The 11,701-nt window shown below is 41.0% G+C and overlaps 1 protein-coding gene across 1 annotated transcript; it reads left to right on the forward strand.

The window, feature by feature from the left end:
* Positions 1–3,833: 3,833 nt before the first annotated feature.
* On the forward strand, positions 3,834–6,137 carry LOC115749590 (heavy metal-associated isoprenylated plant protein 7-like). Its single transcript, XM_030686476.2, has 5 exons — positions 3,834–4,239; positions 4,325–4,565; positions 4,668–4,873; positions 4,981–5,071; positions 5,451–6,137. Exons 1-5 carry the CDS (start codon positions 4,231–4,233, stop codon positions 5,930–5,932), a joined length of 1,029 nt encoding a protein of 342 aa, XP_030542336.1. The 5' UTR covers positions 3,834–4,230; the 3' UTR covers positions 5,933–6,137.
* The last annotated feature ends 5,564 nt before the right edge of the window (positions 6,138–11,701 follow it).

Genomic DNA, 11,701 nt, shown 5'->3' on the forward strand with positions numbered 1-11,701 from the left:
TGGGGTAAACATATCACATGGATAAAAGTTTGTAATTTTTTGTATCACAAAAAAAGTTTGAAGTAAATGTGTCAATGAGTATTAAGTTTGGGGTAAATATTTGAGGTTTTTTATCGTCGCGAAAAAAAATTGAGGTAAACATATTATAATAGGCATGACTTAGTATTTTTTATGGCTTTTACCCTAATTCATTTCACTATCACAATAGGAATTATTTGATGACTTGTGTGGCTATTTTCAATGCGCTACTAAGATGATAGATTGCAAGTTGTGTACGTCTCGTTGGCTCAAGCTTGAGATGAAAAACTAGGTAAATAATGAATATCCTATGGTTTGCATTGTCTATATAGCTTGATGTGCACTTTTAAACTGCGAAAAAATTATCCAAAACTTATTGTACGGCGGTGAGTTCAGTCCTAAATCTTTAAATTTTATCATTTTAATTCCAAACCTGTAGTATGCACCCAGTTTTAGTTCTAAAACTTTCAATTGTGCCAATTTTATCCTAAAAATTATCCAAAAAATCCTAAAATTGCAAACTTGTATCCATGTAATACAAGTTTGCAATTTTTTTCATCATAGAAAAATTTTGAAGTAAATGTGTCACATGAGTACACATTTTGGGGTAAATATTTGAGGTTTTTGATCATCGCGAAAAAAATTGAGGTAAACATATTATAATAGGCATAACTTAGTGTTTTTTATGGCTTTTACCCTAATTCATTTCACTATCACAATAGGAATTATTTGATGACTTGTGTGGCTATTTTCAATGCGCTACTAAGATGATAGATTGCAAGTTGTGTACGTCTCGTTGGCTCAAGCTTGAGATGAAAAACTAGGTAAATAATGAATATCCTATGGTTTGCATTGTCTATATAGCTTGATGTGCACTTTTAAACTGCGAAAAAATTATTCAAAACTTATTGTACGGCGGTGAGTTCAGTCCTAAATCTTTAAATTTTATCATTTTAATTCCAAACCTGTAGTATGCACCCAGTTTTAGTTCTAAAACTTTCAATTGTGACAATTTTATCCTAAAAATTATCCAAAAAATCCTAAAATTGCAAACTTGTATCCATGTAATACAAGTTTGCAATTTTTTTCATCATAGAAAAATTTTGAAGTAAATGTGTCACATGAGTACACATTTTGGGGTAAATATTTGAGGTTTTTGATCATCGCGAAAAAAATTGAGGTAAACATATTATAATAGGCATAACTTAGTGTTTTTTATGACTTTTACCCTAATTCATTTCACTATCACAATAGGAATTATTTGATGACTTGTGTGGCTATTTTCAATGCGCTACTAAGATGATAGATTCAAAGTTGCGTACGTATCCTAGTTGAGTTCTAGTTGGCTCAAGCTTGAGATGAAAAACTAGCTAAATAATGAATATCCTATGGTTTGCGTTGACTATATAGCTTGATGTGCACTTTTAAACTGCGGAAAAATTATCCAAAAGACCCTAAACTTATTGTACGGTGATGAATTCAGTCCTAAATTTTTAAATTTTCTCATTTTAATTCTAGACCTATTGTATAGAAGCCAATTCAGTCCTAAAACTTTCAATTGTGCTGATTTTGTCCGAAATATTTTGACAATTTATCAATTTAGTCCTAAACCTTTAGCTAATTCCGGCTAAGTTTTGCCGGATATTGTTGACGTGGATAATTTTTAATTTAAAAAATAATTTTTTTATTCTTTATTGATTTTTTTCTTTTCTTCTTCCTTATGTACCTGCGGTTGCAAAGCCCTAATCGGTTGCCGGCAAGGGTTACGGCTCTTGCCAGATTTGGGCGAGGGCTTCGTGGCTTTCCCCCGAGGGTCAATGGGGGTTGCCAGCCTTCAACCTGTGGCTGGCAGCCCGCGGGCATATTGAAGAAAAATATTAAAAATAAATAAAATAAAATTAAGAAAATTGTCCATGTTAGCATCGGTCGCGTCATGTTGGGCGGCGGGCACCGAATGGATCGCCACGTCGGCGATTTCGATCAAAATTAGCCAGAATGACTATATCGACAATTAGCTAAAAGGCTTAGAACTAACTTGGGAAAAGTTTAAAATGTTTAGGACTATATTGACACAATTAAAAGGTTTACAATTGAATTGATAAATTTTCAAAAAGTTTAGGACTAAATTAACACAACAGAATAGTTTAAGTCCGAATTGATCGATGTAGAGTAGGTGTAGGACTTTACTGACAATATTCCCTCCGAACAGTAGATATGCATGCCGGAGTGAGGAAATACTGGCCAAGCATGAAGTGATTGCCATTTCAAAATTGTCTCAGTTCACGTGGTCAAAATAGTAAATTCCTCTGTATTGATTTGTCAAAACAAAAATCAAGAATCAAAATAAACAACGAATGATAGAAATATAATTCATCTCAAAATCGGAACGCGTCTGGTGGCACGTTGGAGCAAAAGCCAAATCTTTTTATGACTTGAATTCAGCGTACCTAGTTATTAAAAGGATAAGATAACAATTGTGTTAAGACAATACCCTTCATATACCCTCTCCAAATATCGATGTCCATTCCTTTGATTTCAAGTTCTGATTCCGGTGAGCTCATTCTCGATAACCAGACAACAGTAGGTATTACTTATCTTTTTGCGTGAAAAAAGACGGGACGACATTCAAAAGTAGATGTAACACCTCCCCTGAAAAGTGAAACGACGGCGAGGAAAGATCGTCATCGAAGATAGGTAGAGAACATGGTTGAATTGACAAGTGATTACGATGTTTTAGCATTTCTAACGTGGTAGGTCGAGCTATCAAACGCTTCTAACAAACTAATGATGGAGGTTCAAGAATTTTCGTGAAACTTCACTTGTACAAACTGCAGTAAATCGCTTAAATATGATTCGCTTATTTATTATACGAGAGAATCCGATTCGCAATTTATTCTCCTTTTTGATAAGGAAGTCCTTCTAAGTATTGAAACCATTAGGATACTATTTTGATTGCATCGTACCCAATGAAATCTCAAGCAATAAGTACTATATTCCAAGGGGAGCAAACATTAAGGATGATTTCGCTTTAAGGTTCTATTTGTTTCGCAAAAAATAAATAATTTTATAAAAATAATCGCTCATGTCATTTAAAATAACTAATCAATGAAAATGTTTCAGTATCACTAACAATTTATATTCAAATCACGAAAATATATTTCGTTTATTTATTTTTGTAGTGACATAAACTATTATTTGAAAAAAAAAATAGAAATAGATGGTTCATTTTTTGCAAAAATAATGCGAATCTCGTATTTGAAGGTCCGTCAAGCGAAATAATATGGTCGACCGATATCTAACTTTTGGGGAAATGAATGATGTCAAATAATCTTTAATTGTCCACGAAGAATTTATTAAACAAACATCCTAGCGCAGCCAAAAACCCAAGGCGCTGGCAGTTTCGTAGTCCCCCCGTTTTGGATGTCCGTTTTGTTTTTGACCTGGTCAAATCTGAGGTTAACCGGAGTCTCTCTCCAATTGCAACTTCGATGCTCCAAAATCCCGAATCCCGTAAGATTAGATGCTCGTTAGCGCTCAATTCAACAATAATTTCACTAGTAGGGTTGACCGAAAGTCCTCCAAGGTCAAGAGTGGAGCGCGAAATGTCGGCCGTTCACTGAGAACGGGAGTAACAGTGACGGTCGATGAAGCGAGAGCAGTCGGGTATAATGCGGAGCGGAGCACCGGCGCACGCAGCTGATGTGTGTAGATCTATTAGGTAGTTCGGCAAAAATGGGTACATATCGTAATTTCAAAGGGAGACTTTTTAAGGGTTCTGCATTGAATGCATCCCAGTAATTGGAGGTTGTGATAGCTCGGAAAGTGAAAAAGTATTTACTCCAAAGTTTTGAACCTCGGGAGATGACAAGCGGGGGGAGGATGTAACCTCCGGGCAACATGTGTCTCGAGCACATTCATCCTGCAATGCACGTGCCCCCTTATATAAAGCCACGTAATCAGCCATATGGTGAGCCGATGCTGGTGATGATGATGGTGGTGGTGGTGGTGGTGGTAGCAGTGGTGGTGGGAGTTGCGAGCGAGATCTAATGGTCCTGAGCAATTTCCGGTAGCCACTGCAGCGACACCCAGAAGAGAGAGAGAGAGACAGAGAGAGCCCCTCAAATCTTATCTCCAGCCAAACCCCGAGTGTCTCCGCACCCTTCTTCCGCAAGTCTTTTTTATTCTGAACCAGAGTTGAACGAGACGACCTCAATGGGAGAGGTCTTCTTCTTCGCTTTCGAAACGGTGTCTTCTCCTTCTGCGTGTGTTTTGTGCGCTGATTCCTTTTGGTCTGTGGGTTGTGCAGGAGGAGAAGAAGGCGCAGGCTCAGGAGGAGGCCAATAAGACGGAGGAAGCGAAACCGGACAAGAAGGAAGAAGAGAAAAAGCCCGAGAAAGCGGCCGATGAAGGGAAAAAGGCCGAGGAGTCCAAGGACGGGAAGGAATCCAACGACCCGCCTCCCCCTCCGCCTGAGATAGTGCTCAAAGTCTACATGCATTGCGAGGGCTGTGCTCGCAAGGTCCGCCGGAGCCTCAATGGCTTTGATGGTCAGTCCTGAAGCTGTGCTGAATCCGTGATTTCGACCGGTGCTCTGCTCCGAGGTTCAAAATGTTTCTTCTTTCTGTTTTGATTGATTCTTTTTTTGGTAGGAGTGGAAGAGGTGACGACGGACTGCAGGACGCACAAGGTGGTGGTGAAAGGAGAGAAAGCAGATCCACTCAAAGTGTTGGAGAGAGTTCAGAAGAAGAGCCACCGACAAGTGGAGCTTCTCTCTCCTATTCCGAAGCCGCCTGCACCAGAAGACAAGAAGCCTGAAGAGAAAGAAGCCCCCAAGCCCGAAGAGAAGAAAGAAGAGGTCCGCCGCCTCCTTTTGCTTCAAAGATTCAACTTTCTGTCTGACTTTTGGTTTGGGTCTTCGATCTTCATTTGATTCTTTTTTTCTGGGCACAAAATGTCGTTCAGCCGCCGCAGGTGATCACGGTGGTGCTCAGCGTTCATATGCATTGCGAGGCTTGTGCTCAGACAATCAAGAAACGCATCCTCAGAATGAAAGGTGTGAACTTTTTCACTTCCGACGTCATTTATCATCACGCTGTCTTCGTATTCGATGATTTCATAATGTGATGATTTGAAAGAGAAAGAAAACACCCTTTTCTTTTTTCAAATAAAAGTTTTACGCTTTACTTTGAATCTCTATAGAAAAGGACTTCAATCAGAATCCTATCATAAGTTCAGATTCAGGGGAATACCGTTGGAATGGATTGAATAATGCATCTCTTATCAAATCAGATTCATTCTTTTATGACCGAATCCATTGAATTAATATCTCAACAAGAAATTCCTCCGGTCGACTTGTATTCGACCCTTCTCTTCGCACTCATCAAGCCAAAGCCCGATCCTGACAATAAACAATCGGATTCTGGTCGTTTCAGGGGTGGAATCAGCTGAGCCAGATCTGAAGAGCTCACAGGTCACGGTGAAGGGGGTGTTCGAGCCCCCGAAGCTGGTGGAGTACGTGCACAAGAGGACGGGGAGGCACGCGGCGATAGTGAAGCAAGAGCCGGAGAAGAAAGAGGAAGAGAAGGCCAAAGACGCCAAGGAAGAGAAGAAGGCGGGCGACGGAGGAGGAGGGGATAAGAAGAGCGAGGGAGAGAGCAAAGAGAAGAAAGAAGGCGACGCCTCCGCCGAAGCCAAGGCAGAGGCCACGGAAGAGAACAAGGTGGTGGAGATGATGAAGAACGAGTACTATTACAATCAGTTTTACTCTGCCCCGAGAAATGTGCCTGTGGATCATCTCTACGCACCTCCGCCGCCATACAATTACAATCATCAACCTTTCGTGGCTGCACCATACAATCCTTACCCTCCTGAGATCTTCAGCGATGAGAACCCTAACGCCTGTTCTGTCATGTAAAAACTGAGACACCCTGAGGGTAGAAATGGGAATAAGAACCTTTCCCCCTTGTCGTGCTCCATGCTCTGCAAGTGGCCTGTCCCTTGTTTAAAAGCATAAAATCTACAGATTAGGCTGTAGAGTTTTGTTGTAGTCTTTTCTTCTGTACTGCCCTTTTCCCTTTCTCCTCCCCACCTCTCGCTATATTATAAAAGAGACGTTTAAAGGTCATGTTAACATAGAAAAACAAAAGCACCATGACATGAAAACAGAATTCTGCACCTTTTGGGACTCGGTAAAACTTAAACAATTCTGGGTTTCTGTTTTGGGATGGTTGATGTATTGTTCAAGTGTTGAGATTCCTAGGCAGGTCTTTACTTCTCACGCGCTCTGTTCGGCTCGCGGACAGGTGGGTTTGGCTGGTTGGTTGAGCGAGTGAAATGAGTGAAACATGGACCTGAAGATTCTAAACATTAACGCATGTTTCGCCACTCACCAGCACTGGTTTGGTGTGTGTGGTGAGTAGTGAATTGACGCCCGGTACATGTGCCCCACCGAGATCGACGTTGGGGCAGAAACAAAGTAAAAGGCTATTTCAATAGTCGTTCGTTAACTGTTAGGTTGAGATGAAAACTTAGAAATGAAAAGGGGTGTCGGCCACTTTATCGCTCGTTAAGGTGTGCCCGGCCTGTTTAAGGATGGAGATGAGACAAATCAGGCGGTGGGAGGGAGGTCAAAAAATTATTGGTAGGAAGCTGTTTGTGGGGAGCGAGATGTTTAAGCAAACGGGTGTAATGAGATCGTCCTTGAGCAAATTTGAGAACTTTTTCACATTTGGAAACTATTTGAAAATAAGATGGCTGTGCAAAGTTGCAATAGCTTATAAGAAACAGGGCGCATGCAGAGATTTATGAGTTTTAAGTCTAAATGCAATGCAGTTTATGCATTGGTCTCCACGTTGTGTCTAAACACTTGAGAACGGTGAAGAGATGTAACAAACAAATTTTTTTCATAGCTATCCAGGTCGTGAGCTAAAATTCCGCTCTAAGTCCGGTTAACTGTTCATAAAACAGGGAACTGTGTCGAGAGATCCTGGAAGCAAAAAGACATTTAAATGGATCTGCCATACGTATGAGGATATCTAGGATAAAGATATGAAGATGATGTTATGAGCAATGTCCTTTTTTCTTTCCGACAGAGCAATAATGGAGGAGTGGTGATTACTACTACGAATGCTCAGAGGCCTGCTGCATAGGCAAACCTCATATGGTTGAAGGCAAGCAAAGAGTGACGTGGTGATGAGTGTGGTACTGGCTCGTTCCGGAAACACAAGCAAAGATTTTCCTGGGGTCGGTGGCGGGGAAAGACATAATAACATCGTCATGGTTAGGTGGAGGCAGTAACTCTCGGCCTCTTGTGGTAGCTATGGGAGTATTGTATAGGGTGGCGAGTGAAGGCCGTGCGTGTTCTGCGTCCAAAAGTCCAATGAGTCGAGTGGAGTTCCTCATTGGGTTGGAGTGGGGAGGGGGTGGGAGAGAGATTCTCAGCTGCCATAAATGGGATAAAGCTCCGCTTGCACATGGCGCTTTCGCCCTTTCCTGCGGCTTTGTCGAAGGCCTGTCTCAAACCAGTCTTCGCACGTCTCATTCATGCCTCAGTACCCAACTCGTCTCTTGGATGAAAGATTTGAGGGTCCATCATGAATCACTTGGCCATTCCCCCTGACAGATTCGTCCCTGTCTTTTTATCATCTTCTTCCCTTCCCCTGTTTCAACCTCAGTCATGCTTTGTCGAAATCCATCAGAAGCTTAAGATCAATATTCGACTGTTTGATTTATATTTGTGAATGTTTATGTTTTGTATTATGTCTGAGCTACTTCGGGGATGATGCACGTACGAAGATGAGTGGGGAGGAAAGCTTAAATAAAGAGTGAAACGGAAGAGGCCATTTCGGATTTTAAACAAGGATGGAAAGTACCCAAAAAAAATAAAAATAAAACAGACTTCATGGTTACCCTCATCCCCAGAAGGAACGAAAACACACCCAAAAAAGATGATGGGGTGACGAAACTGCCGGTTCGAGAAATCAAAAGAAAATTGCAATGGAGGATGATGCAGAGGAGGTTTGGCCATTTTGTGGAAAGATAAGGCAAGGCAAGGCAAGGCAAGTGGGCCTTTCTCCTCTCGTTTTCATCAAGAACCTCCTCTCGTTTGCTTTCTCCATCTTCTTTTTATTTTATTTTATTTTGGCTTTTGTCCTCTCTCTGAAAAGGAGTAGCCAACGTTTCATAACATCATCATCATCATCATCATCATGTGTACAAAACAAGGTTAACCGTGAGAACTAGGGAACGAAACATTTTGAATATGATGATGATGATGATATCATCTTGAAGCGGCGAATGCAAGAGACAAAAGGGAAGGGGTGGTGTCGTTGTCGCTGTAACCAAGAAAGCAGAAGGGTTGTGGCATTTGTGTTCCAATTCTCATCCGACCCACGCCACGATCGATTGGACCAAACAGAGGAGGGGGGACCCCAATCGCTCTTTTTTATCGCAAAAAGTAATATCAATCCCTTTTCCGAAAGGGGTAACTAAACTGCTAGTAAATATGCTCGATAATAAAAGGAAATTTGATGTCTGAACTACTGACTACTCAAATTAAGAGAAGATTAAGTATGTGTTGCAGTGTTGGACAATCTCTGTATTTTTTAGTTTTACCGAAATTAAGGATTTTAATTAAAAGCAAACGAAGAACTATTAGAAGAATGGAAAAATAAAGGGCAAATCCCAAAAAGGGTAGGGGAGGGGGGTGGTGGCCAAAGTTATCGTAATCACGTACTACGAGGAGTCTCGGAAACGTTGAGAACGAACTCCAAAGCAAAGTCCCAACCCTACCTTTTAAGCACTTTTAGGTGTTGCCAATCCAAACTCCTATCCTCCATCTTTCCTTCTTCCTTTTTCAGAAGCATATATTCCATGAATGGGACCCCATTGCGTATGTCAAATTGAAGCTCTACTATACGTTCACTGGAAGGGTTAAGACCTAGATGATCCTCAAAAATACCATCATAACACGATCCAAATAAGCCTCACTTACCGATATCTGAGCAATTCTTCCTATTGCTTTTACAGAACTTCGCTTTTGTATCATCAGAACGTCACCCATTAATACAACACCAACATTATTTGATTCCAAATTCAGAACAATCCCTATTGTACCCTCTTCAAATTCTACTAATTTACCCGCCATTACTTCATCAAGACTGTAAATAAGAGCAATGCCGTCTCCATGACCCACAACTCTGAATCTGCTACAAATACACAAGATTTTATTGAATTTCATCACCTGAGCAGGAGCAGAGAAGAGGTGAGGTGGGGTGGGGTCGCCACTCGCCACCCACTAAATTCGACTGACAAGCTCCAGAGCTCCCATTGGATTCATCTCGGGCCCCATGCGACACCCAAAAATGAAAGCCTCATACACTCTCTCTCTCTCGCTACCCCCGCAGTTGCGACGGTGATGATGAGGCGGTTGGTGGTTATGAACACTTTGAGGAATAACAAGCTAAGCTTAAGCTAAGCTCGTTTTTTCATGTACCTTCCCTCTTTCCTTTTTTAAATTTTATTTTCTCAATTTAGAGAGGAAAACATAACAATGTCGCTACTCCCTAGCGAAGGTCAGCGATTCCAGATTCCACACGAATTTCGCCTAAAATCCGAAACTTGCTTGTCATAACAATTTTCTTTTTTTTTCGAACTCGAAACTTACCCCGTCACGAATTCTAGAGTTAGGTTTCAAGGTTTGTTTCGCCTGTATTTTTAATTGAACGATTGCGATAAATCATCACTTCTAATGATCATCATTTATTACTATAATTTATTTACCACAAACTTATATTTAGACGCATGAATATGTACGAACCATTAACAAAGTAAAATTCTTAATATAAATCGACAAAATTTGAAGTTCAGTCTAGCGATTTCGGATTATACACTTATTATTGGACGTTTTGAAATACTATATGATTGCATGAATAAATATATAAAGAAAATGCACAAAAAACTTAATACGGGTTTTGGGTTCTACCTACCTGAAACATGACGGTTGAAACATATTCATCAGGTTTTAAAATTTGAAATTTACTCTACATACCTTAAAACCCGAAATTGAATGGGTAGAAAATCGGTTTGATTCTAGGTTCTAGATTTTATCCCGAAATTACGCTCATTCTTAATTCTCGGTGCTCGACACGACGAGGACGGTGCTCGTCTTCTCAAATATGCTTTAAATTACATCAATCTATCTCTCTTCAGTTTTGTTGTAGAATAGTATGGATTCAAGTTTTCGGCGGCTCGCGCTTTTGATTTTGACGTTTGTCGAATTATGACAAGTTAGAAAAGAAAGGGAATTCTTTAAGATTCTGTTGAACTATCGATTTCCTATAATATAGTCGACACAATAATTGTACCGGATTCTGTAGAATGCATGTGCGAGACCAGCGAAATAAGAAAACGTAGTACTACAGCCCATGTTACCGTGCCTCAATGCACTTTCCTTCGTGGATGAAAAATCACATAGAATAGATATTGTAAGTTAACGTGATTAGGAACGTAATTAAGCGGGGGAAGGAACTTGAATTATATTAAAGGGACAATACTGTTAGGAACGGTATAATCTTAATCGTAGCTATACACATCATTGTTTCATATTTTTACATAAAATACTTATTAATTAAGAGTTCGTGTGATCGAAATAATTGATAATATCTGCAGCGTAAGAATTCGACTTTTACTGTCTCTAGCGAGTTACGTGAATTTTTTAAAATTGGCTCTTGTGTTTTTACTTTTTTCTTGTTTTAAACTTCGATAGTGAAATGATAGGTGGGCGAAACGGTCCGCGGTCCCCACCAACCCAAAGATTTCGCTTGACGGACTCGAGCCCACGTGACGAACTCCATCGCCTTTATCAATATTTCCGTCTCGTAACAAGTACCGCATTTCCGACGTCGTACTCTTCGCGCACGAGTCGCGACAAATGGCAAACTGAATGACGATGAGGAACGACGTCGCATTCTTATAACCCGAAGAAGACTTGCGAGCGCGACACGTTGCCTGGGGGGATACAGAGCTGGCTGGCGAAGTACGACTTGTCGAGCGACTTGATTGTCGCGTTGGAGCTATTATTCTGCTGTCTTCGAGAACGAGTTTTCGATTTTATATTGGAACGATTATGATCCAGCAGGGCGGGGGGAGGCGTGCACTTGGACTTTTGAAGATAAAAATATAGGATGAAGCTGAGTCAGGCTGGGTGGGATTCTGGGGGGTCACGTGGCGACGCTGATTGAGAATTTTGTCAGGCCTACCGAGCCCGCCATCCTAATTTTAGCATCTTTGTACCCGCCCTTCTGCTTTTTATGAACTGTATTTTTGTATGCATGCGCCGTCGCAATCTGGGGTTGCGTGATGTAAACCGTGACGAAAAGAATGGGGGAGACGAGGAATTTGGATTGGGACTAAGTTAGTTCCTTCCTTACCGGTTCTCGTCGTTCCGCCTCGGAAGCTTTAGCTAAAACCTTCGAATGGGACTGCGGAGACGATAACTTTGGCGAACACACGCGCAGAGGAATCTCCCTGGCACTATGAAGTTGAGTTGATGGGATAGAGCTGACTGAAAGCGCGAACGGCTGAGCGAGACGACTGCAACAGTCGTGGCGCCTGATGTTTCTGGCTAATTGACGAGTGGATGATTAATTATCAATTAATTATTCAAAAAACCTTAAATCTATTA

This window comes from Rhodamnia argentea, chromosome 7 (assembly GCF_020921035.1).
Source record: "Rhodamnia argentea isolate NSW1041297 chromosome 7, ASM2092103v1, whole genome shotgun sequence".
NCBI classification, from domain to species: domain Eukaryota; kingdom Viridiplantae; phylum Streptophyta; class Magnoliopsida; order Myrtales; family Myrtaceae; genus Rhodamnia; species Rhodamnia argentea.